The sequence below is a fragment of the Hyperolius riggenbachi genome, chromosome 2 (genome assembly GCF_040937935.1).
Source record: "Hyperolius riggenbachi isolate aHypRig1 chromosome 2, aHypRig1.pri, whole genome shotgun sequence".
NCBI classification, from domain to species: Eukaryota; Metazoa; Chordata; class Amphibia; order Anura; family Hyperoliidae; genus Hyperolius; species Hyperolius riggenbachi.
The window spans coordinates 80,152,411-80,178,953 of record NC_090647.1 but is presented as its reverse complement, the minus strand read 5'-3'; the positions used below and the strand labels follow the sequence as shown (position 1 = coordinate 80,178,953).

Genomic DNA, 26,543 nt, shown 5'->3' with positions numbered 1-26,543 from the left:
GTTAGCATTACTAGAACCCACCTCGGGTTCTCTCTAATTAGAATCAGAATCAGCTTTATTCGCCAAGTATGCCAAATGACATACCCGGAATTGTTTTTTGTACACATGGCATGGCAGTTGTACATATAGAGACATAACATAGACTACATGAGAATGAACATGATATGGGCCTAGGAAGCATACACTCAAAACAAGGGATACAAACATGAACTACAGTAGCTCGGGGTAAGGGGCCAGTTCCACAAGGTATGAAAGATCAGGGAGGGCGTCCGGATAAGATAATACTGTCCAGGAGCTGGCTAAACCTGTCATGGGGGGCTCAAGGTCGAGTTTAGTAGGAGAACCACCTGAGGCAGGGCCAGATTTACCATAAGGCACTGTAGGCAAGTGCCCACAGGCGCCTGATGATGGAAAGGCAGCTCACTCCCCTCCTCAAGTGTCTCTCTCCCACCTTCCCTATGCAGAGTCCTAATAAGAGTGTAAATGAGAGGTTACTCATCCTGTTCTAGGTAATTCCAATGACGAGATCTCCCTTCAGTCAGAGGCACCTTTAGCTACTTTATACTGAGGAGGTTCTTCTAGTTACCTAATACTTGGGGGCACCTCTAGCTACTTAATATTGAGGGTACTTCTGGCTACCTAATACTAAGGGGCACCTGTAGCTACCTATGACGTGCAAGGGAGAAGTGACAGCTGGGCCAGTCAGCACACTTGTGCTGCGGTTTGGTGAGGATTTGTAGGTTAATGGAGGGCAAAGTCTAAGGTGTGCCTATAGGCTCCTGTGTGGTAAATCCAGGCCTGGTCTGAGGGGAAAAGGTACTCTAGTGCATGGTGGTTCTGGAGGAGAAGGCATTACGTGTATATGCATTGCCTGTTTGCTTATTTATTGTCCAGCACTGCGTAATATGTTGGAGTTTTATAAACTCAATAAATAATAATTATTAATTAAAGCACATTTTAAACAAGTAAGGCCTAACTTGCATGAGCTGAGCCCTGAGCACACAAATGTACGTACATCCATTGTCATATTGGAATTTCCTTCCTCATATGTCCTCTTCAGACTACCAGCCTCCCCACATGTGACACTAACGTGGCATTTGTTATTTTTTCAGAGATTAAAGTAAACTACAGTAACCCATTGAGGTCTGGAGGGACCCACAATGCCTTGCCAGGAATGCAGAGAATGCAAGCAGCTTACATTCCACAAGAGAACAGCACCTTATGCAAGTACACTCATCCAATATTAACAATTAGAGGATTTGTTTCCTTCTGGTTAGAGGCAATCTGACATTCCTTCTCAATAGGGATAATCACAGCTATTCATTAACTTTCACACAAAGAGCCCCTAGATAAAACACCTATGGGTCATCTTGTTTACTTGTATGGTTTAAAGAGCTGAAGAAGATTATAATGAACACAACAACAGTCATTATTATTATTTTTCATTATTATTACTATGCATTTACATCATGCCAACACATTTTTCGCAAGACTATACAGCGTATAAACAACTGGCCTGGCTAATGTTTTTGTGCCCGGTCACCTTCTCCCTCCATTCCCCTCTCCAAAAAACAGAACGTGTTGCTCTATTAAGTCCAATGTGAATGAGCTGTCACTGCCTGGCCGTAGACCTTCAGCTTCAACAACCATGGATTGGATGTGCACTTAAAGAGATTCTGAACTGAAAATTAAAAGTCAAAATAACCATACACCGGTCATACTTACCCCCTGTGTAGTCTACTCCTCAATCTCTTTCTCCTCTCCTGCGTCCCATATGTCCACTGTGATTAATGCAATTTTCCATCCTCTATTTTAAAAATGGCCATTACACCAGCTTCCTGGTCAGCACACTGTTAAACTGTAACATCACCCACTTTAACCATAGAGAAACGTGGACATTACCTTGCACATTCACTTGTAACTGACAGCTGCTGATATATAACTGACAGCAACTGTTATATTTCAGTTCTGACAAAATATGGTCAGAACTGGAAGGGATCACTGTAAGAAGAAAATGGGGAGCTTCTGAGAGGAACTGATGGTGAGGCAAGTATGTAATATTCATTTGCAGCTACGTCATGTGTTTATTTTAAATAATTTTACTCACTTCAGGTTCCCTTTAAACTAATAGTAAAAGTATAGTGAAGTGGTCGCCTGGAAAATGTTTTTACTGCACTCTGCATCCCAATGAGGCTTCCTCCTGTGCAGCGCGGATCCAGTGCTGGGACCCCACAGACAGCAGCAGATGACAATATTTACCTTTGGGATCCAGCGCAGGTGCAGTACCATCTTCCCCCTCAGAAATCTGCCCAGGCGTCTTGTGCCTGCACAGTAGAGCTGATCCGATCGGGCTCGGCTATGTCCGCCAGAGCCTGAGGGGAAAGATGGTGCTGCGCCTGTGCTGGATCCCAAAGGTAAATATTGCAGTGTGCTGCAGGCGCTACAGTGACTGCACACAACCGCTGACAAGCTTGTTCGGGGGGAGCCAGCACTGGATTGGGGCTACAAAGGAGGACAGGGGAAGCCTCTGGATCCTGAGGTAAGTACCCCACAGGGGCAATTTTTTTTTCTTACAGACTCACTGTAAAGGTGGCCACACCATACAATTTTTTAAGTATCTGTTCAATTTGAGAATAGCAATCAATTTTTCTGACTGATTGTAACATTTTAAAAATCTGGCCAATGTACCACACATATATGTTTAATTTCTCCCCAATTATGCTAAAAATGATTGGAAACTCTGAGAAAATTGCTTGGGTGTACATATTAATAAACTGACAATCTGACACACACCATACAATTTTCATAAAAAAATATCAGAAAAATCCACCATTCCCAATCAACTTTTATTGAATAAAAATGGGAAATCCGATCGGATTTCTTGATCGAATGAAAGAAGCGTTCGATTTTTCGGGAAATCCGATCTTTTTTATTGGATTGCCGTAAAATCGGATCATTTTATTGTATCATGTGTGGCCACCTTAAGGCACCAGCTTCCGCCAGCTTACCGACAACCCTTAGCTCCTGTTTTTTTACCCCTTATCCCTAAGATTGTAAGCTTGAAAGGACAAGAATCTTTCTCCAAGTATTTCTAGAACTGCTGTGTGTTTTTGTCTTCATTCTCCCTCTGTATACAATTTATAACTAAGGCGTGTTGTTCAGCTGTGTATTATCTGGATCTCCCTCATTATTCACACAACTGTATGTACCATGTAATGTCTATTCTGCAGCCCTGCTACAGGAGATGCTGAAGCTATACAAATCATTCATAATAATAAAAATTAAGACCATAAAGCATCACTGGAGGACAGTAGGAAGAATGTTGCAGATCATTCTTTTATGCTTCTAGGCCAAGTATCCAGAATATCAAAATAAACCACCGTCTGTCTAAAGACAGCGGGTGTGTGGGTGTGCTAACTCACTGCAGAGGGCTTAGCAGGAGAGAAGCTGAGGAAGCAATGCCAGTGGGATGCAATTAAAGCACGGAAATCCGTAGAGTTCAATTCTTGTGCAGAAAAGTGCAGCGAAGTCTGTAGAGTTCAGTCCTTGAGCAGAAAAGTGCACTGAAATATGTAGAGATCAATCCTTGTGCAGAAAAGTGCAGTGAAGTCTGTAGAGTTCAGTCCTTGTGCAGAAAAGTGCAGTGAAGTCTGTAGAGCTCAGTCCTTGTGCAGAAAAGTGTACTGAAGTCTGTAGAGTTCAGTCCTTGTCAGTGGCGGACACAGCCAGCAGTGGGCCCCTGTGCAAAATTGTAATTGTGGGCCCCCTATGACCTGCGGCGCGCGTAGCGCGCCGCGGCAAAATATGGGCGTGGCTACAACCTGCGCAAAAATAGTGGATAGAACCTGGCGTGGCAATGACCGGATGAGGGCGGAGCTAACTGTAACTTAAAGCGAACCCGGGGTGAGGGTTTATTTCCTTTTAAACAATACTAGTTGCCTGGCGGCCCTGCTGATCTATTTGGCTGCAGTAATAAACTGAATTACACCAGCAACAAGCATGCAGCTAATAATCTCAGTTCTGACAATATTGTCAGAAACCCCTGACCTGCTGCATGCTTGTTCAGGGTCTATGGTTGAAAGAATAAGAGGCAGAGGACCAGCACGGCAGCCAGGCAACTGGTATTGCTTAAAAGGAGAGAAATATGTCAGCCTCAATATTATTCTCACCTCAGGTTCCCTTGAAAAGTGCAATGCAAAGACAGTGGGCCCAAGTTTTGGTGACCCTTTCCCCAGAAAATTCACATAATTGTGCAGGTTTTCTCAAGAAAATACACATATATGCCCAGAAAATACGTGCAATCATGTCGGCAGATATGCCCAGAAAATACGTGCAATCATGTCGGCAGATATGCCCAGAAAATACGTGCAATCAAGTCGGCAGATATGCCCAGAAAATACATGCAATCAAGTCGGCAGATATGCCCAGAAAATACGTGCAAACAAGTCGGCAGATATGCCCAGAAAATACGTGCAAACAAGTCGGCAGATATGCCCAGAAAATACGTGCAATCATGTCGGCAGATATGCCCAGAAAATACGTGCAATCATGTCGGCAGATATGCCCAGAAAATACATGCAATCATGTGGCAGACCTGCCCAGAACATACACCTGCTAATATAAATAAAACAAAAACATTTACTCACCTGCAGCAGCAGACCTCCTGTCCCAGCCTCCATCCGGCGCGCAGCTCCCATGGGTGGTTGGGTGGATAGGTAGCCTAGTGGGTGGGTGAGTGGGTGGGTGGGTGGGTAGGTAGCCTGGTGGGTGGGTGGGTAACTAGCCCGGTAGGTAGGTAGGTAGCCCGGTGGGTGGGTAGGTAGGTAGCCTGGTGGGTGGGTTGGTAACTAGCCCGGTAGGTAGCCGGGTGGGTGGTTAGGTAGGTAGCCTGGTGGGTGGGTAGGTAGGTAGCCTGGTGGGTGGGTTGGTAACTAGCCCGGTAGGTAGCCGGGTGGGTGGTTAGGTAGGTAGCCGGGTGGGTGGTTAGGTAGGTAGCCGGGTGGGTGGTTAGGTAGGTAGCCTGGTGGGTGGGTAGCCTGGTGGGTGGGTAGGTAGCCTGGTGGGTGGGTTGGTAACTAGCCCGGTAGGTAGCCGGGTGGGTGGTTAGGTAGGTAGCCGGGTGGGTGCTTAGGTAGGTAGCCGGGTGGGTAGGTAGGTAGGAAGCCTGGTGGGTGGGTAGCCGGGTGGGTGGGTAGGTAGGTAGCCGGGCGGGTGGTTAGGTAGGTAGCCGGGTGGGTAGGTAGGAAGCCTGGTGGGTGGGTAGGTAGCCGGGTGGGTAGGTAGGTAGCCGGGTGGGTAGGTAGGAAGCCTGGTGGGTGGGTAGGTAGCCTGGTGGGTGGGTGGGTAGGTAGGTAGCCTGGTGGGTGGGTAGGTAGCCTGGTGGGTGGGTTGGTAACTAGCCCGGTAGGTAGTCGGGTGGGTGGTTAGGTAGGTAGCCGGGTGGGTGGTTAGGTAGGTAGCCGGGTGGGTAGGTAGGTAGGTAGCCTGGTGGGTGGGTAGGTAGCCTGGTGGGTGGGTGGGTAGCCGGGTGGGTGGGTAGGTAGCCTGGTGGGTGGGATGGTAACTAGCCCGGTAGGTAGCCGGGTGGGTGGTTAGGTAGGTAGCCGGGTGGGTGGTTAGGTAGGTAGCCGGGTGGGTGGTTAGGTAGGTAGGTAGCCGGGTGGGTAGGTAGGTAGGTAGCCGGGTGGGTAGGTAGCCGGGTGGGTAGGTAGCCGGGTGGGTGGTTAGGTAGTTGGGTGGGTGGTTAGGTAGGAAGCCTGGTGGGTGGGTAGGTAGCCGGGTGGGTAGGTAGCCGGGTGGGTGGTTAGGTAGTTGGGTGGGTGGTTAGGTAGGAAGCCTGGTGGGTGGGTAGGTAGGTAGGAAGCCTGGTGGGTGGTTAGGTAGTCGGGTGGGTAGGTAGGAAGCCGGGTGGGTAGGTAGGTAGCCGGGTGGGTAGGTGGTTAGGTAGCCGGGTGGGTAGCTATCCGGGTGGGGGGCCCGACTCCTATCCTCCCTCCCTCCCTTCCTTCCTCACCTCGGGGGGCCCCCTCCCGATATGCGCGGCGGGAGAGCGAGCGGCAAATGCAGGAAGTCTTCAGGGCTCTCCACGCATCCGCTAGAGGCCCAGCCGTTGAGTCTCCAATATGTCTTCAACTGGAGACATATTGGAGACTAAGCGGCTGGGCCTCTAGCGGATGCCTGGAGAGCCCTGAAGACTTCCTGCATTTGCCGCTCGCTCTCCCGCCGCGCATATCGGGAGGGGGGGCCCCCCGAGGTGAGGGAGGGAGGGAGGATAGGAATCGGGGGGCCCCCCGGGGAATAAAATAATAAAAAAAAAAAAAAAAAATAAAAAAAAATACTTAATGGGCCCCTGAAGAAAACGGAACTTCAGGGGCCCTCGTGCGGCGGCACGGCCTGCACGGCCGTATGTCCGCCACTGATCCTTGTGCAGAAAAGTGCAGTGAAGTCTGTAGAGTTCAGTCCTTGTGCAGAAAAGTGCAGTGAAGTCTGTAGAGCTCAGTCCTTGAGCAGAAAAGTGTACTGAAGTCTGTAGAGTTCAATCCTTGTGCAGAAAAGTGCAGTGAAGTCTGTAGAGTTCAGTCCTTGAGCAGAAAAGTGTACTGAAGTCTGTAGAGTTCAATCCTTGTGCAGAAAAGTGCAGTGAAGTCTGTAGAGTTCAATCCTTGTGCAGAAAAGTGCAGTGAAGTCTGTAGAGTTCAATCCTTGTGCAGAAAAGTGCAGTGAAGTCCAAATCCAAATCCAAAAAGCTTTATTGGCAGGACCAAATACATTTAGCATTGCCAAAGCAAAACAAAACATTAACGGGGGGGGGGGGGGGGGGGGGGATTTGGGGAATAAGGGAAGGATATAGGTAAACAGTCCATAGGAGTGTGGAGTATGTAATGGATGGTATGGGGGATGAGATATATAGTCCATAGGGAAGGGGGGTATAGGTATACAGTCAAGACAAGACTAGACAAATAACATTTATATTGCGCTTTTCTCCTTGCGGACTCAAAGCGCCAGAGCAGAGCAGCAGCCACTAGGGCGCGCTCTATTGGCAGTAGCAGTGTAAAGGAGACTTGCCAAAGGTCTCCTACTGAATTAGTGCTGGCTTACTGAACAGGCAGAGCCGAGATTCGAACCCTGGTCTCCTGTGTCAGAGGCAGAGCCCTTAACCATTACACCATCAGCCAACTGCAGTCCATAGGGTCGGGGAGCAGAGCAGGGACAAGGTCCTCCGGCACCCAAGGCTGAGACACCAAACTGCGCCCCTCCATCCCTCCCACCTCAGCTGTCACACACTGATTGCTATTAGACTAAGAGGGCCACAGGGCCCACAACCTCCCCAACACCTTAATATCTAGTTATCTGGCTTGCAGTCACTGCTATGTATCCCCTTTTCTTATTTCTTTCTGCTTCATACACAATTAGGAATGACAGCTGAATGAATTGTGCGCCCCCTTCTACACTGCGCCCTGAGGCTGGAGCCTCTCCAGCCTATGCCTCGGCCCGGCCCTGGAGGGGAGTATGGGGTTATACAATCCATGTGGTATCATGTTCCTCTCAGTTGGTGGCAGGCAGTGATATATCGGGCTGCTATTTGCACAGTTTTTTCCTCTTCCCCCAGTAGGATATAGAGTTTCCTCTCCTCATCTGTGGAGGTGAAATCTGGGATGTGGGCGGAGAGTCTCGAAGTGGGCGGTCCTCAGCGGTGTATATTTGCTGCAGTGTAGCAGGAAGTGGGCCTCATCCTCCAGGACCCCCTGGTCACATTGCCTGCACAGTCTCTCCTCCCGGGGCTCCCATGTCTGTCTGTGTTGCCCTGTCTCTATCTCCAGGTTGTGGGCGCTCAGACGGTACAGGCTCAAGGCCTGTCTGTCTTTGTCTGTAGAGTCCCATCCTTGTGCAGAAAAGTGCAGTGAAGTCTGTAGAGTTCAATCCTTGTGCAGAAAAGTGCGCTGAAGTCAGCAGAGTTCAATCCTTGTGCAGAAAAGTGCACTGAAGTCTGCAGAGTTTAATCCTTGTGCAGAAAAGTGTTCATATAATTTGCATCTGGAGTATTTGTTTGGATAAATTCCAAGTGCCATCATGACATCTATATGACCATCTCTGATTATATACAGCAGGGTTGTAACTAGAAATCACTGGGCCCCCTTGTGAAACTTTGGATGCCCCCCCCCCCCCCCCTCCTCCCCTGCTGGGCGGGAAGTAGGTCACTGAGATTCCTGTTGGCCCGCCTTCCATCATTTACATATAGCGCGTTGCCCAGAGACTTCCATGAACCCAACCAACGTGCGTTAAGCGTGGTGCTTGCAGTAGCACACTGAAAATAAAACAGCAATCTGATTTTTTTCTGCATTAATAAAGTAGTGAAATATTGGAAGTTACATTGAGAGATAAACCATGCTTACTAGTAGCTGAGAAATAAAGCCCTAATATTGTAAACTAAACTCTACTATATAAACATGAATGACTGGTGAATTTCTCATTGAGGAAGGTCCCTGAGATGGAATGTGTTGCTAGACATGTGATAATGAGCTGAATATATCGCTGTGTAATAACAGATAACACAAGGAATGCGGTGTGCAGTCATGCTGCCGGGATGGGATAAGGCTGTCAATACTTCATAGAATGCCATTAAACTTAGTGGAAGTTGTGCCTGATAAGTGGCAATCATTGGCTGATAAGCTACAATGTAAATGCATCAATAACTAATAGCGCTTGATAAACTCCAATCAATAGTTAAAAATGTGATAACAAACAGGATAAGGGATTCATTCTGGTCAGTGGAATGCAATTAAATGATCAGTAACTTAAAATAAAGGTTAGTTAGCAACGGAATAGCTACTGTTACCAGGAACATGAAGGTAAAAGCCTCCTGACCCAGTGCTGTTGTTGACAATTTGGATTGGCCCAGTTCCAAGCTGTATGGCAAGGTGGGTTTGGTTTGCAGTTGGTGCAATGTATTGGCTATGTGTTATGTTCCAGTTAGGTAATATAATGCACTAGCCGACCCGCGGCGTAGCGTACGCCGCATAAGAGGGTAAAGGGCAGGAAGGGGGTATTGGGCACAGCGGTGGGGAGGGGGGTTGAACCCCCCCTCAACTGGGTCCCCCATGTGTGCTCTACCTCCAGCTTAAGCTCAGCAGGAACCCCCCCTCACCTGGGTCCCCCATGTGCACTCCAGCTCAAGCTCAGCAGGAACCCCCCCCCCACCTGGGTCCCCCATGTGCACTCCCCCTCCTGCTTAAGCACAGTAGAAGCCGCCACTATTAGTAAGAGGCAGCGGGCGGGGATGACTCACCTCTTCCGTGTTCCATTGTGCGTTCCACTGTCGTCACTTCCTGCAATGCCGCACACTGTATTGGTGTAATTTGTCTTTTTAAAACAGAAGGAAATCTGCAATAATGCAGCTATAAGTGAACATTTGTGGTTACCCACAATGCACTGCTGCTAAATATGAAAATGACCCCTTTTCCCCCTTGGTAAGCCAAGTAAGCATCCAGAGCCGCTGGTGTATAGCAAGCATATAGCTTTAAATTTTACACAGTCATATCAAACCCACATGTAGACAGCCTGTTTCAGACTTTTGGTCCTCATCAGTACATGGCAGGGATTGATACAGCAGTATGAGACAGGGCTTGGACCAGTACAACAGAGTAACCAAGCAGCTCAGGGTGACCCAAACCACTCGGAATGTATAGGGGGATAAAAGGGACCAAAAATACCTCCTACTAAAAAAAGCAAAGCTTGGCGTAATTTGCCTTCCTAAAACAGAAAGTAATATGCAATTATTCAGCTATAAGTGAACATTTGTGGTTACCCACAATGCACTGCTACTAAATATGCAAATAATTCCTTTTTCCCCTTAGTAAGCCAAGCAAGCATCCAGAACCACTGGTGTATAGCAAGCCTATAGCTTTAAATTTTACACAGCCATATCAAACCCACATGTGACAGCCTGTTTCAGACTTTTGTTTCTCATCAGTACATAGCAGGGATTGATACAGCTGTATGAGATAGGGCTTGGACCAGCACAACAGAGTAACCAAGCAGCTCAGGGTGACCCAAACCACTCGGAATGTATAGGTGGATAAAAGGGACCAAAAAGACCTCCTACTAAAAAAATCAAAGCTTGGTGTAATTTGCCTTTTTAAAGGACTTCCGAGGCCAAAATCTGCCCCCAAAACGTAAAAAAAGTTAACTACCTGCATGACTTTGTAAGGCAAGGAGGACGCTGTCCGCGCCCTCCATGCCGTTCCGCCTGGTCCCCTCTGCTCAATAGCCCCCCGAAAGGCTGTGACCCCACGGTCCGGGTCGGTATCTGCAGCCTGTATAAAGATGGCCGCCGGAGCTGGTCATGGCTGTGCAGTCCGCATAGCCGCTACTGCGGCTGCGCAGCTCTAGGGCCAACCCTCCGATCCAACCTGCCTGTTACGTGGATTGGGGGTCAACCCCCCGATCCACGTAACAGGCAGCATGGATCGGAGGGTTGGCCCTAGAGCTGCGCAGCCGTAGTAGCGGCTATGCGGACTGCGCAGCTGTGGCCAGCTCCGGCGGCCATCATTATGCAGGCTGCAGATACCGACCCGGACCGTGGGGTCGCAGTCTTTCGGGGGGCTATTGAGCAGAGGGGACCAGGCAGAATGGCACGGAGGGCGCGGACGGCGTCCTCCGTGTCTTACAAAGTCATGCAGGTAGTTAACTTTTTTTACGTTTTGGGGGCAGATTTTGGCCTCGGAAGTCCTTTAAAACAGAACAAAATCTGCAATAATTCAGCTATAAGTGAACATTTGTGATTACCCACAATGCACCGCTACTAAATATGCAAATTATTCCCTTTCACCCTTAGTAAGCCAAGCAAGCTTATAGCTTTAAGTTTTACAGTCATATCAAACCCACATGTGACAGCCTATTTCAGACCTTTGGTTCTCATCAGTACATAGCAGGGATTGATAGGGCTGTATGAGATAGGGCTTGGACCAGTACAACAGAGTAACCAAGCAGCTCAGGGTGACCCAAACTACTAAGAATGTATAGGGGGATAAAATAGACCAAAAATCCCTCCTACTAAAAAAAGCAAAGCTTGGTGTAATTTTCCTTCTTAAAACAGAAGCAAATCTGCAATGATTCCGCTATAAGTGAACATTTGTGGTTACCCACAATGCACTGCTACTGAATATGCAAATTATCCCTCTTTGCCCTTGATTTGATATGACACTACTTCTTCTTCTTGCTTGGACCAGCCCCTTCTTCTTGCTTGGACCGGCCCTGGGGGCAGGGCGCTACTTCTTCTTCTTGTTTGAAGGTTGAGGCACTTACTCTATTATATATATAGATAATGAGGTCTTGCCCATCATTTGTTTCAAAGTCTTGGGTTCAATACTTAAAGGGTACCTGAAGTGACTTGACATAATGAGATAAATATGTATGTATAGAGTCCCAGTCCTACATTGAACTAACCTGTGCTCCCTTTTTCTCTCTCACTGTAATGGCAAAATAACAGTGTCTCTGCAGTCAGGCTGCTGTCAGTACAGTGCAACTTACACTGTTAACCAATTAGAAGTCATAATGCTCCTGTGTGGCTGAGGAAAACACCCATGAGTGTAGGCAACAGATGGAAAGCTTTTCTCTGTTTGCCTTATGAAAGCTGGGGAAAGCAAGATTGCTGATCCAAGGCAGTCAAAACCTTAAAGTACACCATAATGTGCACCTGAGATGGCGAGGGAGAGAAAATGTATACATACCTGGTGCTTCCTTCAGCCCCATCACTCCCTCGACGCCCTCCAACGCCTTCTGGATCTTTCGCAATCTGACCCGGTAAGTTGTCCAGTCGGGACCAGTCAGCACAGGCGCAGTCTGGCTGCACGCGCTCCTCTGTTGCGGTCCTGTGACCAGGAGCATTCGGAGCCTGCTCATTAATACTGGGGGCGTGCGCACAGCCGGACTGCACATGTGCTGTTTGCCCTGGACTGTAGGACTTTCCGGGGCCAACTGCAGAAGAACCTGGAGGAGGACGGCGAGGAAGTGATAAGCCTGGAGGGGGCTGGATGAAGCCCTAGGTATGTATAACACCTCCCCTCCCCCCTTCGTTACAGGCTTACTTTAAAGAGAAACTGCCGCAAAAATCTTAAAATTTAAAACGCATACATATAAGAAGTACGTTTCTTCCTGAGTAAAATGAGCCATAAATTACTTTTCTCCGATGTTGCTGTCACATACAGTAGGTAGTAGAAATCTGACAGAAGCGACAGGTTTTAGACTAGTACATCTCTCCATAGGGGATTCTCAAGATCCGCACCATCAAATATATCTTTATTTAACCACTTTAACTCCAACGGTAAGGATTTCTCCGTCCATTTTTCCACCCTGTTAACATCAGGGACGGAGAAATGCGCACCTGACGCCACTCCCGCGATCCCGCTCGCTCGTCCACGCGCCCCCGCGCTCGTGCACGCCGCCGCCCCCTCGCCCAGAGATCAATGAACGGGAAAAACCGTTCCCGTTTGTTGATCCAAGCCCCCGCAAGGATCAGCTGCTTCTACGAGAAGCAACGCGATCATTGTGAAAAAAAAAAACGTTTCCCAGCCTCATAACACTTCCTGCAAGCGTCCTTCCGGATGCTTGCAGGACGCATAAACAAAAAGTTACTGTGGCCATCTTGTGGCCAAAAAGTAAAACTACACCCTAAAGCATTTTTCATATAGAAATACATTAGTTATACACTAAAAATTAACTCATTACCTACCACACTCCCCAATTATTATTTTTTTTGTAATTGAAAAAAAAAAATTACAATAAAAAAAATACATAAATAGTTACCTTAGGGACTGAACTTTTTAAATATTTATGTCAAGAAGGTATAACCCTGTTACTTTATAAACTATGGGCTTGTAAGTAGGGATGGCTGCAAAACTGAAAAAAATGCACCTTTATTTCCAAATAAAATATTGGCGCCAAACATTGTGATAGGGACATAATTTAAACGGTTTTATAAGCGGGACAAATGGGCAAATACATTTCATGGGTTTTAATTACAGTAGCATGAATTATTTAAAAACTATAAAGGCCGAAAACTGAAAAATAATTTTTTTCCCACATTTTTTCCTATTTTCACATTAAAACACATTTAGAATAAAATAATTCTTGGCATAATGTCCCAGCTAAAGAAAGCCTAATTGGTGGCGAAAAAACAAGATATAGTTGTGATAAGTAATGATAAAGTTATAGAGGAATGAATGGAAGGAGCGCTAAAAGGTGAAAATTGCTCTGGTGCTACAGGGGTAAAACCCCTCAGTTGTGAAGTGATTAATTTACGTTAAAAACGTTAAAAATGTGATAAAACAATGTGGGTCATAAATAGATAACGCCTGTGCGTCATCCATTTATGACCCACATTGTTTTATCACGTTTTTAACTTTGTAAATTAAATAAAGATATATTTGATGGTGCGGATCTTGAGAAATTTCTACTGAACGCTCCTGGCTCCAGAGTGGATCCCTGCACATCAAATTTGACCATTGGTGCAAGAACAAATTTGCAATAGCATAGGGGACTCTCAGCATGACCTTTATCCTTTATAAAGACAATCCCTGAAAAAGATTTATACAAAGATGCTGGCCAGCCTCCCTGCTTACCATACACTTTTTTGGGCAGTTGAACAGAGCAACTGCCATTCACTAAGTGCATTTTGAAAATAAAGCAATCCCTGTGAACACTCCATCTTCCCCCCTCCCCAGGAGGATTGGGCTTGTCCAAAACCTGTCGGTTCTGTCAGATTTCTACTACCTACTGTAAGTGACAGCAATATAGGAGAAAAGTAATTTATGGCTCATTTTACTCTGGAAGAAATGCACTTTTTAATTGTATATGTTAATATATATTTTCAATTTTAAGTTTTTCGTGACAGAGGTCTTTTAAGTAAGAGGAATATGGAGGCTGACAGTGATTTCCTTTTAAGCAATGCAAATTGCATGGCTGTCCTGCTGATTACCTGCCCTCTAATACTTTTAGCCATAGACCCTAAACAAAGAATGCAGATCAGATATTTCGGACTGAAACCTGACTGGATTAGCTGGGAATATGTGGAATATGGGAATATGTGGTAGAACTGTACACCTAAACAATCAACTGTTGCCACGGTTTCACAGACATGAAATTTGAGCTCACCGACCATTTTTAGGAATCCTTAGTTATCTGCAAGCTGATATACAATTTTCAACCGTACTGAAGTACAAAAATTCTTGTGCAGTGCTGATCTCTCATTTGTTTCTGAGTCATTTTGAAGAGTACTTTCCATTTTTAAATTGCCAGTCTCAGGAATCATGATGCTTTTGTACAAACAAAACAGAGACGAACCAGACCTTCAAAGAACCACACCAAACCATGGACTAAAGCAAAGCCATATTATTAATCCATCACAATAGAAAAACATTAAAAACAAGAACACATTGTGGTGGGGAAACAATGATTGGGTAAATCCAGAAAGTAAAAGGTGAATGTTGGGTCACATACAGGGGCGTAACTAAGCCCATGTGACTGTAGGGGAGGTGGGGGGGCAGAGGTGTGGGAGGGCCCCAACGACTATCTTCCCTTTCTCTGATACTGCAGATCAGGTGTTTTTGTGGCTGCACAGGTTATGGGTGTGAAGTAAGATGGGACCCCAGACTTTGAGGGTCATCAAGGAAGGCAAGGGGAGGTTTATGGACATTTAGGGGGCCTGTCAAAGTTTTACATATACATACACGCTACAGCAGCATAGACGGTGATATAGCGGCTGGGAACACGGAGAATCACTCGTGTTCCCAGCCTGTCGGCGGCTGTCGCCGAACCCGGAAGTAGCCGCCGGCAGGTACAGAAGGATCGGAGCGAGGCTGCGAGGGCACCATACAGCTTCAGGGGCTGAGGGATGCCCCAGGTGAGTAAAAATCATTTTTTTTAACTTAAGTATCCCTTTAACATATCCTGCAAATTTAGGGTTTCTAGCATTTAAGGTGGATTTGCTATTAACCGTTAAAGTCGGCGGGTTTTTCAAATGTGTATTTTTTTTTCCTTTGAAACTTTAAAATCGATTTTCTCAAAAACTATAAGGTCTTTTTGAATAATTGTTTTTTCCTCTTGTAGCCACTGGGGGCCCCTACAGGCTCTGGGGCAATTGCCTCCTTTGCCTCTATGGTAGCGCCGGCCCTGGTCTTATGCTGGATACACTCAATACGTTTTTTTCCACTTGATTCTCCGCTCAATTGTTTTCCCACTCTATTCTCCACTCCATTCTCTTATCTTCCACTTGTTTTTCTCATCATTTTTCCATTCACTTCTATGAGAAATCGAGAGTAATATCGGACATGATGGAATTTATCAATTGAACGCATCTATTGAGCAGAAAAAGGAAACGTGTGTACCAAGCATTAGGCCTTGGGCCTACTAGAGTGCTTTCAGCAGCGATTTATGCTTCTAGGAATTCTTTCTAGGAATTGCCGGAGATTCCAAAAGAACTTTGCTGCTAAAAGTGAATGGCCAGGATCCCACAGGAGTGACTGCGATTTATCTGATATCACAATCCATTTGCATGGAGCAATTTTAATGCGATTTCATAAGAGAAAATAGGGCCCAAAATCGCTTTCCTGGAAATCACTCCATTTTTAAGTAGCTTAATTGCTGTGTTTAACAATCGCAAGTGGGTCCCAGGCCTTAAACGAAACCTGAAGTAATAAAAACCCAGTTTAGCTAACCTGGGGCTTCTACCAGCCCCCTGCAGCTGCCCTGTGCCCGCATCATCACTCCGGGATGTTCCTGTCACATGCAGTGCGCCTCTTTCATCTGGATGTGTGTCCTGGTCCGCACGTCCTCTGATCGCGATCCCGTAATTCCACACTGCTTGGTTCCCCCGGTGTCAGCCTCCAAACGCTGCATGCAGGCCTTTTCCACACGCCTTTTCCAATGCGCTCCTGTAGCAGGGAGTGCTCTGTGCTTCCGCAGTAAGCAAAAATTGCTAACACTGTCGGCGGACATCTGGACAGCACCGCGCATGCGCAGTGGCCAGATGACTCATGGGTGACTCACTAGTCGTCTGGCCTCTGCACATGCGCAGTGCTGGCCACATGCCTCCTCAATTGCACTCCCGCCTCTGGGCTTATGGAGGGGGACAGCAGAATAACAGCGGAGCACAAAGTCATGGCAAGGGAACAAGAGCACTTCAAGGGGTTGGAAAAAGCCCCAGGTAAGTAATTGGACATTTTTTTCCAGTTAAAGGTGACCATAGACCTGACGATTATGGGCAGATTCGACAGAGACAATTTTATCTCTTATCGAATCTGATTAGAGATACATTTGTCTCTTGGTTGAAGCTGCCCATAAACTACAGGCTGATTTCTGTCTGATTTCAGCATGTATAAATGTGCCCCACAGTGTGTGCATTTATACATTACCTGTCCTGTAGCAGCCTGCACACAGTGTACATCCATCTTGCCGGGCCACCGTATACACGCGTACATGCTAGTGGCACATAGAATCTGACGTCAGACACGATGCACCGCTAGCGTGTATGCAAAACCCGGCGAGATGGACGGTCACTGCGTGGAGGCTGACACCGGACAGGTAATGTATAAATGCAAGCCCCGGCCACATTTATACATTGCAGTGGCAAGGGTTTCGATGCTCGTTCTGAAATTGGCTGCCATACCGCCGCACATCCGACCAACCAACTTCGGCCCGACATCTTGCGGCATGCGCGATCGACAAAGTGACCATCCCGAAGTTGGTTGCTTTGTCGGTCGAGCATGCACTTGGCAGCACCGATTTTCATCCAATTCGATTATAATATTTGAATTGGATGGTCGATCGGCCACCAAGTCGTCTGTTGTATGGTCCCTCAGATGATTGACCCTAACCATTTATTTCTGCCTGAAACTATGCTACGCTGCTACATTATGCTGCTTGCTCAGTGTTTTTTTTCAGCAGCATTGCCTGTATGCAATCTAGAGCTACAAGTAAAGTATTGTGAATTCTCCTTCACAAATATTTCCATGCAGTCCTTTACAGTCCACCTTCCTACTTGTGTATTTCTAAAGTTGAGATTCTTACATAACAGCACAGTGATGAGATTTCGCAACGTTTATTACCTTCTCCCTAGCAGAGGTTCTGGGCCACAGTTGCACTTTTCTGCTTAAGCAGAGTTTTCCTGGCTCCCATGCAGCGAGCTTGGAAAGAATCATGTAAGAAGGGAATATAATCAGTTCCAGGCCCTCCTTCTGGCACCTCTCCTCTGTTTCTCTGAACCGGCTACTCCTCAGGGACGCCATGAAATGGGGATTCAGCACTCAGAAACACATGATCTCCCCATGCTGTATAGCTCAGCTTATCTAATGTTTGCTAGGGAGAACTCATGTATAGCTGTGTGGCTGCATGCCTGTTACACCATGTCAAATTAATTCATTTTCTCCCGCTACAAGCATTGTCTGAAGAGCCGTATGTTAGACATATGAATGGAAGGCACATCGAGGGCTTCAGCATAAAGGCAAATACTTGCAAAATCATTATAATAGTGTATTTCCAGCTTATATCATGTTGTTTCCTGACAATACAAAACAATGTCATGTGTTTGTTGCTGAAAAAAGTGAAGCTAGAAGGAAGAGGAAGGTGGTTACCGTACATACTCGCATATAAGCTGATGCGCGTATAAGCCAAGGTACCCACTTTTCCCTCAGAAACCAGGAAAAAGTGATTGACTCACGTATAAGCCCCCTCCCTAGTATAGCCCACTCCAGTGCAAGTCAGCTCTCCTCCCCATAGCCAGATGTGCACCAAGAATGATACAGCTGTGTCTAAAGATACCACTAGATGTCGTCATAGATATGAGACACAGTGAATGCCACACAGGAAGAATCCCAGATCATTTCACCGCTGACACATTACTTGCACGCTCCATTCCATCCACAAGTCAGGGGACACAGGTAGTCTTTAGCAGAGCACTCTGCACACCATGTGTCAGGGGATGGGGGGAATGGACACAGCAGGGTGCAAGCTGGCAAGAGTAGGATCACTAGTGCACAATCCTTACACTCCTCTGCCAGTAAAAAAACCTGCTCCGCCATCCATTCTGCTCCACTGACTCGCATATAAGCCGAGGGGGTAACTTTTCAGCACAATTTTTTGTGCTGAAAAATTAGGCTTATACGTGAGTATATACAGTGCATACCAAGAACTTATCTGACATTCATATTTTTTTTAAAGAGAATCTGTAAGGAAAAAGGTAGGATTCAAATGAGGCTTCCCCCATCCTCCTGTGTAGCCCTGGTTCAGCGCTGGAAAAACAGAAAATCCGCTGACAAGCAGTAGCACCTGCAGCATGCGGCGATATTTACCTTTGGGGTCCAGCACAGGTGCAGTACCATCTTCCCTCTCGGGTTACAGCAGAAAATAACAAAAATAGCCGAGCCTGTTGGGTCTGCTCTACTGTGCAGGCATGAGACACCTGCGCAGTACAGCGGACTCAATCGGGCACAGCTATTTCCGCCAGAGCCCGAGATCGTACTGCGCCTGCGCTGGATCTCAAAGGTAAATATTGCTGTCTGCTACTGTCTGGGTTCCCAGCGCTGGATCCGTGCTGCACAGGAGAAAGGGGGGATTCTCATTAGGATCCAGGCATCCCCTCCCGAGGTAAGTACCCCCAAGGGGCTCTTTTTTTTTTCCTTACAGATTCTTTTTAAAGCATATTTTTATTGAAATGTTTCAAGAATATAAAAGTATACATACTGTGAATCCAGAGTTCCGATCAAGACATCAACAACATCACATTTGTTTGATAGGTATCCAACTAGGTATCCAACTTTGTTCCCATTCATAAATCTAACGATTGGCGGTGGAAAGCAGAGGCAGAAGGAAGCACGGCAGCTTTTTAAGAACCAACACTGTTTTTGAACAAAAACAGTATTTATTCTAGGTGGGTGGTTATTGGAATGGGATTTTGTCCCCTGCTGCCAATCCCCCCTGCTACCAGCAACATCGCGATCGCGGGCATCTGCCCACACGATTGTGTGCAAACCCCCCCCCCCCCCAAACTGTAGGGACGTGACTAACGTGTCCCTGCGGCTGTAGCAGCTGTCGCCGCGGATGGGTAATCTAGCATCTGTACAGGCTATAAAGGAAGTAATAGTACCCAGGGAACTACTTACCCAGGGCTTCCTCCAGCCCCTGGCAGCCGCTATGCCCCTTGCTGTAGCTCCGCTGGCCCCCGGTCCCCGACAGTGTGGAGGTCGACCTCCAAGTCATCCTCTACTGTGCCTGCACAAGTGTCACTGTCAATCACCTCCACGTTGTCTGGAGCGGTCTGCACAGTCGCAGTAGTTCTGCGCTTGTGCAGTACGCTCCGGACCACGTGGAGGTGATTGACAATGGCGCTCGAGCAGGCGCAGTAGAAGACATGTGGTGATGCACCGTCGGGTACCAGGAGCCAGCGGCGAAGAGCAGGGCTGCAGCAAGGGACATAGTAGTTCTCTGGGTACTATTACTTGCTTGATGACTCCTTTAAAGAGAAACTCCGACCAAGAATTGAACTTTATCTCAATCAGTAGCTGATTTTAGATGAGAAATCTATTCCTTTTCTCAAACAGACCATCAGGGGCGCTGTATGACTGATATTGTGGTGAAACTCCTCCCACAAGAAACTCTGAGGACCGTGGTACTCCTGGCAGTTTCCTGTCTGAGAACCTTGTTGCATTGTAGTAAATAGCTGTTTACAGCTGTTTACAACTGCCAAAAAAGCATGCAGCAGCTACATTACCTGCCAACAGTAAAAATGTCACCATGTAATAAATGTCAGAATGTAAATCAGGGATTTAAATTTTTTTACAATGGGCAAACACTGACAAAATCATTTATACATAATTATTGTAAAAATGAAGCACTTTTGTATTACATTATTTTCTCTGGAGTTCCTCTTTAAGGCCAACTACCGAATATGACTGAGCATGAGGACTATCAGTTTTAAATTAAAAAGTGCAGTGGTCGGGCACGCAACATCTGGCCATGTATGGTCGGATTTATGGCCACAGCCGAAGAAGGACCAGAAACATTACACAAAATCCACCGCGGTCTGCCACTTGCGCTAATCCAGATAAACGCAGTATCTACTCAACAGGATTTAGAATTTGACTTGGCACAAGTTACCTCTTTGATTTGCTTCAGTTCTCTCCTAGCACAGGCAATAAATCCTAAGACTGAAGGGGTTAATGCCACAAGATATGTAATGCATTTCCCTGCGCTCCATTGCGTTGCTTCTAAAATATGCAGTAGCCATTAAAACCACATCCAAATGGGACACACATTTACCTAGAGCCTAGCTATAAATACTGATATTTACTGTAATGTTTTAAGCTCACCCCCACTAGGCTGTAGTGAAAAAAAGACCACATTCCTCGCAACACACAGAGCACAATGGGCATGCTTTGGTATGTATGTCTGTCAAGTTTCATATTACCCCAACCTGATGAATTTGAAACAATGTAACCCCTGAGACCTGGATGTATTCTCTCCATAAGTACAAAACTTAAAGCAGACCTGCAGTCTTTGAAATGTTATTAGAAACACACTTGAAAGAGCCTATCCTATGCGATAGCTGTGCCGTCAAGTCAACTGAAGTTTTTAAAATATGCAGAGCAGCAGCTACCGGTATTTGCTATCTAAGTGGTGTTTGGCCCCATTCACACTTGAAAAACGCTAGCGATTTTTGGAGATTAACGTGAAATCACCTGAAAATGGTGCAGGATACAAATTTGCGTTTGGCGATTTGCGTTAATCGCCGGCGATTAATGCAAATCGCCCAAGTGAGAATGGGCCCATAGGGCATTATTGCACTAGTGCTTTAAAAAAGCGCTAGTGCTTGAGCGTTTTGCCGAAATCGCCAGCAAAACGCTCAAATGTGAATAGGGCCTTTATGTGTTCTATCTGATGGTTTTGTGTTGAAATTACTATTTTATTTTTTTATGTTGCTTTTTTTTTTTTTTACTATAGCATGGGGACTACTTTTGGTAACTGTATAAGAAGTGGTACAAAAATTCTGATAACATTTTTGAAAATAAAAATGAATATATTCCTTCTTTTTTTACTGGCATCTTGGCACTGAACTTCTACGTTTCTGTAAGAATAGTACTAAGTCCTAAAGTTTTGCCTGTTGGGCAGGATCAGATTTCTGGAAAGGCCACCAAGGCCTGGGCCTTGGGTGGAGTCAGACCAAGGAGGCACCTGGACATGAAATAGGGGTTGCTACATATGAAAGAAAAGGCTGCAAATGGGGAGTAACAGATGAAAAGGGAAGCTGATGTCCAAGAGAGCTGTGCATGAAACAGAAGGTCTGCAGTACAGGGACAATACACAAGTAGAGGGGGCAGCACATGGAATGGGGGGGGGGGGGGCTCCTGCACTTGGAAGGGGAGCTCCAATATAATTATAATATAATAATTTTACCTTTTACCAATACAGGTTGCCTGGCATCCTGCTGATCTATCATATATCAGTAAAGTCTGTTTCACACATCTGAAGCTGACTAATCTTGTCATATTTTTGTCATAAACATCTGGTCTGCATGCTTGTTCAGGGTCTATGACTAAAAGAATTAGAGGCAGCGGTTCAGCAGGATACCCAGGCAATGTAAATTGTTTAATAAAAGGAAATAAACATGGCAACCTCTATATCCCTCTCACTTCAGTTGTCCTTTAAAAATATTTGACATTTTCTAGTGGAAATGAGCAGTACCACTTACAACTCCCCTCACCCAGCCTTATTTGTCAAAGCAAAAATCTAGACTGACTTTACATCAAACTAATAGTATTTGGTGATACGAAAACCCAGTGCTACAACTTAAAGGGAATCTTAAAGGACACCCGAAGTGACATGTGACATGATGAGATAGACATGGGTATGTACAGTGCCTAGCACACAAATAACTATGTTACTTTTTTTCTTTCTCTGCCTGAAAAAGTTAAATATCAGGTATGTAAGTGGCTGACTCAGTCATGACTCGGACAGGAAGTGACTACAGTGTGACCCTCACTGATAAGAAATTCCCCTTTTTATATCTTTCTTGCTCTCGGAAGCCATTTTCTGCTAGGAAAGTGTTTTACAGTTGGAATTTCTTATCAGTGAGGGTCACACTGTAGCCACTTCCTGTCTGAGTCATGACTGAGTCAGCCACTTGCATACCTGATATTTAACTATTTCAGGCAGAGAAAGAAAAAAAGGAACACAGCATAGTTATTTGTGTGCGAGGCACTGTGTGATTTTTACTTACCTGGGGCTTCTTTTAGCCCCCTGAACTCCTACTGTTCCCACAATGTCCCCCTGGTCCCCTCCGGGCAGTGGCAGCGACCCTCACAAAGCTGGGCTGTCAGGGGCTACTGTGCATGAGCAGCCCCGAGCAGCGCGCACCATGGCCGTGCCCCTGGCGCCAGGAGCATTCTGCACAGTAGCGGATTACACAGGGGCGGAACTATGGCGGCAACAACCCAGCTTTGCGGGGGTTGCTGCCGCTGCCCAGAGGGGACCAGGGGGACGTTTTGGGCACAGTACGGGTCCATGGAGCTGGAAGAAGCCCCAAGTAAATTATTATGTTTTTTTTTTGTTTTTTACTTAAGTATCCTTTTAAGTTAAATTTAGGAAAATAGAAAATTGCTTATAATGTTTAACCTTTAATCTGGCTAGTGTTTTGTAATCCCCTTGTTTGGGAGTCTCTTCTCCCTATACAAACACACACCTGAGTGTAAAGGTCAGTTCTCTCTAAGCATCTCTCCTATCTCTTGTTTAGCTTTGAAATGGTTAATTTCCACCCACTTGAGAACACTTGTAAAGCTAAGTACTGTATACACATGCAAGAAATGTCACCCATTAGGGGGGACTGATGCTATGCAGTCACATCGCTAGCCTTTAGGCTAATGATGCATTCTGTAGCTGTGTGTGTGTGTGTGTGTGGGGGGGGGGGGGGGGGGGGGGCAGAAGGACAACTATCGGCACACAACGGAGTGAATACCTGTTAATGGAGGGAAAATAACACTGATTGGTCCTACTCTGGCATCTTTAAAAGGCATCTGTAACAAGGCATATGGAGGCCGCCATATTTGTTTCCTTTAAAACAAAAAAGGAATATCAGCAGCACCGCTACAGTGAAAAAGATAGCTCTTTTATTTGTGCAATAAAATCACATAGCAAAGATAGAGCTGGAGGCAACTGTTGCCTCCAGCTCTATCTTTGCTATGTGATTTTGTTGCACAAATAAAAGAGCTATCTTTTTCACTGTAGCGGTGCTGCTGATATTCCTTTTTTGCTATTTTTGAACTTGATGAGCAACAAGTTCTGATCAGCTATAGCACGCTTGTCTCCATTGAGAGTGCTGGGTCAAACTACTTGTTTCCTTTAAAACAATACAGTTTGCCTGGCTATTCTGTTGATCCTCTGCCTCTAATACTTTTAGCCACAGACCCTGAACAAGCATTCAGCAGATCTGGTGTTTCTGGCACTATTGTCAGATTAGCCGCATGCTTGTTTGAGGGTTGTGATTCAGAAACTATTGCAGCCAAATAGATGAGCTGGGCTGCAAACCAACTGGTATTGTTTAAAGGGAAATAAATATGGCAGCATCCAGATTCTTCTCACTTCAGTTGTCCTTTAAGGATCTGGAACAGATTAAAAGTGCTGGAACTTTACACCATTTATATCAGTTTTCTTCACTGGGTGGTTTTGGCACAGGGCTCCGGCAATGATGGTACTGGGGATTTTGCTGCATGACATCCTCAGGTAAGTATTTTTGGGCATGGCTCGATTGATAATTTCTGACCTGTCCGATACCCCGCCGGATCGATTCCGCACTCGATACCGGCGGGGAGAACAATGGGAGCAAATGAAAGGCTGATTAAAAGCGGGCGCGGGGACGAGCGGGAATCGATCCGCACACACGGACGAGCAGAGACGCGCCGGCATCAAGCCGCTGGTTCGATACCGGCGCACAACGAGCCGTGTATGCCCAGCATTACTCTTGCCATAGGACACAGTAGAAGGTAAGATGAAAGACAAGATTGCCATGGTAATGAATCTCATCAACACTGCAGTGCCACCATGTGGCCAGATGAAGCAGCACACTAAGCGCCTGGTACTAGCAAGCAAGGACAAGGTATGAACAGGCCGTTTGAAGGGCTTTGGCAAGGGCAAAGGTTGCCGTGACCAAAAACTCCCCGCAGTTTCACTGGCTTGAGCATTGCATAGGAGTAACATTTGAATTCTGCATTCTGTACCTTTCCATTTAAAAATGCTCCTTCTCTTAGAAGTATAATTTTTAAAGCACACCTGAACTCTGAGCCCATACCTCAGAAATTCCACTTTTGCATGTGCCATTTCTCATATATCAATGAATACCTGTAAGACATACCTAGCTCATCTTCACTATCTATCACTAGGGATGATCAATGAGATGCAAATAATTATGAGTTAATACTGAATTATGCAAAGTCTAATTTCAAATGTATGCAACTTGAAAAGGATTAATCAAATTACGGCTTGTCAGGATTAGATTGGTCCATTTTCAAGCTGCATAAATACGCATAATCCTGTTGCATCTCATTGACCAAACTGTACACAGTATACCAGGGGTGCCCACACTTTTTCGGCTTGCGAGCTACTTTAAAATTTGCAGAGGCCAGGAGATCTACCAACGTCTCAAATGCTAAACACGTGCCTGCAGCGTAGGGTAGCCAGGTATATGTGCCTGCAGTGTAGGTTATTAGCCAGGTATATGTGCCCTCAGTATAGGTTAGCCAGGTATATGTGCCCTTAGTATAGGTTATTAGCCAGGTATATGTGCCCTCAGTATAGGTTAGCCAGGTACATGTGCCCTCAGTATAGGTTATTAGCCAAGTATATGTGCCCTCAGTATAGGTTAGCCAGGTATATGTGCCCTCAGTATAGGTATATGTGCCCTCAGTATAGGTTAGCCAGGTATATGTGCCCTCAGTATAGGTTTTTAGCCAAGTATATGTGCCCTCAGTATAGGTTAGCCAGGTATATGTGCCCTTAGTATAGATTAGCCAGGTATATGTGCCCTCAGTATAGGTATATGTGCCCTCAGTATAGGTTAGCCAGGTATATGTGCCCTCAGTATAGGTTATTAGCCAAGTATATGTGCCCTCAGTATAGGTATATGTGCCCTCAGTATAGGTTAGCCAGGCATATGTGCCCTCAGTATAGGTTAGCCAGGTATATGTGCCCTCAGTATAGGTTAGCCAGGTATATGTGCCCTCAGTATAGGTTAGCCAGGTATATGTGCCCTCAGTATAGGTTAGCCAGGTATATGTGCCCTCAGTATAGGTTAGCCAGGTATATGTGCCCTCAGTATAGGTTAGCCAAGTATATGTGCCCTCAGTATAGGTATATGTGCCCTCAGTATAGGTTAGCCAGGTATATGTGCCCTCAGTATAGGTTAGCCAAGTATATGTGCCCTCAGTATAGGTTAGCCAGGTATATGTGCCCTCAATATAGGTTAGCCAGGTATACAGTGGTGTGAAAAACTATTTGCCCCCTTCCTGATTTCTTATTCTTTTGCATGTTTGTCACACTTAAATGTTTCTGCTCATCAAAAACCATTAACTATTAGTCAAAGATAACATCATTGAACACAAAATGCAGTTTTAAATGATGGTTTTTATTATTTAGTGAGGAAAAAACCTCAAAACCTACATGGCCCTGTGTGAAAAAGAAATTGCCCCCTGAACCTAATAACTGGCTGGGCCACCCTTAGTAGCAATAACTGCAATCATGCGTTTGAGATAACTTGCAACGAGTCTTTTACAATGCTCTGGAGGAATTTTGGCCCAGTCATCTTTGCAGAATTTGAGGGTTTTCTAGCATGAACCGCCTTTTTAAGGTCATGCCACAACATCTCAATAGGATTCAGGTCAGGACTTTGACTAGGCCACTCTAAAGTCTTCATTTTGTTTTTCTTCAGCCATTCAGAGGTGGATTTGCTGGTGTGTTTTGGGTCATTGTCCTGCTGCAGCACCCAAGATCACTTCAGCTTGAGTTGACGAACAGATGGTTGGACATTCTCCTTCAGGATTTTTTGGTAGACAGTAGAATTCATGGTTCCATCTATTACAGCAAGTCTTCCAGGTCCTGAAGCAGCAAAACAACCCCAGACCATCACACTACCACCACCATATTTTCCTGTTGGTATGATGTTCTTTTGCTGAAATGCTGTGTTACTTCTACGCCAGATGTAACGGGACACGCACCTGCCAAAAAGTTCAACTTTTGTCTCGTCGGTCCACATAGTATTTTACCAAAAGTCTTGGCAATCATTGAGATGTTTTTTTTAGCAAAGTTGAGACGAGCCTTAATGTTCTTTTTGCTTAAAACTGGTTTGCGCCTTGGATATCTGCCATGCAGGCCGTTTTTGCCCAGTCTCTTTCTTATTGTGGAGTCGTGAACACTGACCTTAATTGAGGCAAGTGAGGCCTGCAGTTCTTTAGATGTTGTCCTGGGGTCTTTTGTGGCCTCTCGGATGAGTTTTCTCTGCGCTCTTG

At 45.9% G+C, this 26,543-nt stretch overlaps 1 protein-coding gene across 1 annotated transcript in view; it reads left to right on the top strand.

Annotated features, from left to right (window-relative positions):
• Window positions 1-1,125: 1,125 nt before the first annotated feature.
• Window positions 1,126-26,543, top strand: part of SAP18 (Sin3A associated protein 18) — a 37,991-nt gene continuing 12,573 nt past the window's right edge. The window contains exon 1 of the mRNA XM_068266959.1: window positions 1,126-1,223. Coding sequence (XP_068123060.1) covers window positions 1,161-1,223 — 63 coding nt within the window. The 5' untranslated portion in view covers window positions 1,126-1,160. The remainder of the gene's footprint in view (window positions 1,224-26,543) is intronic.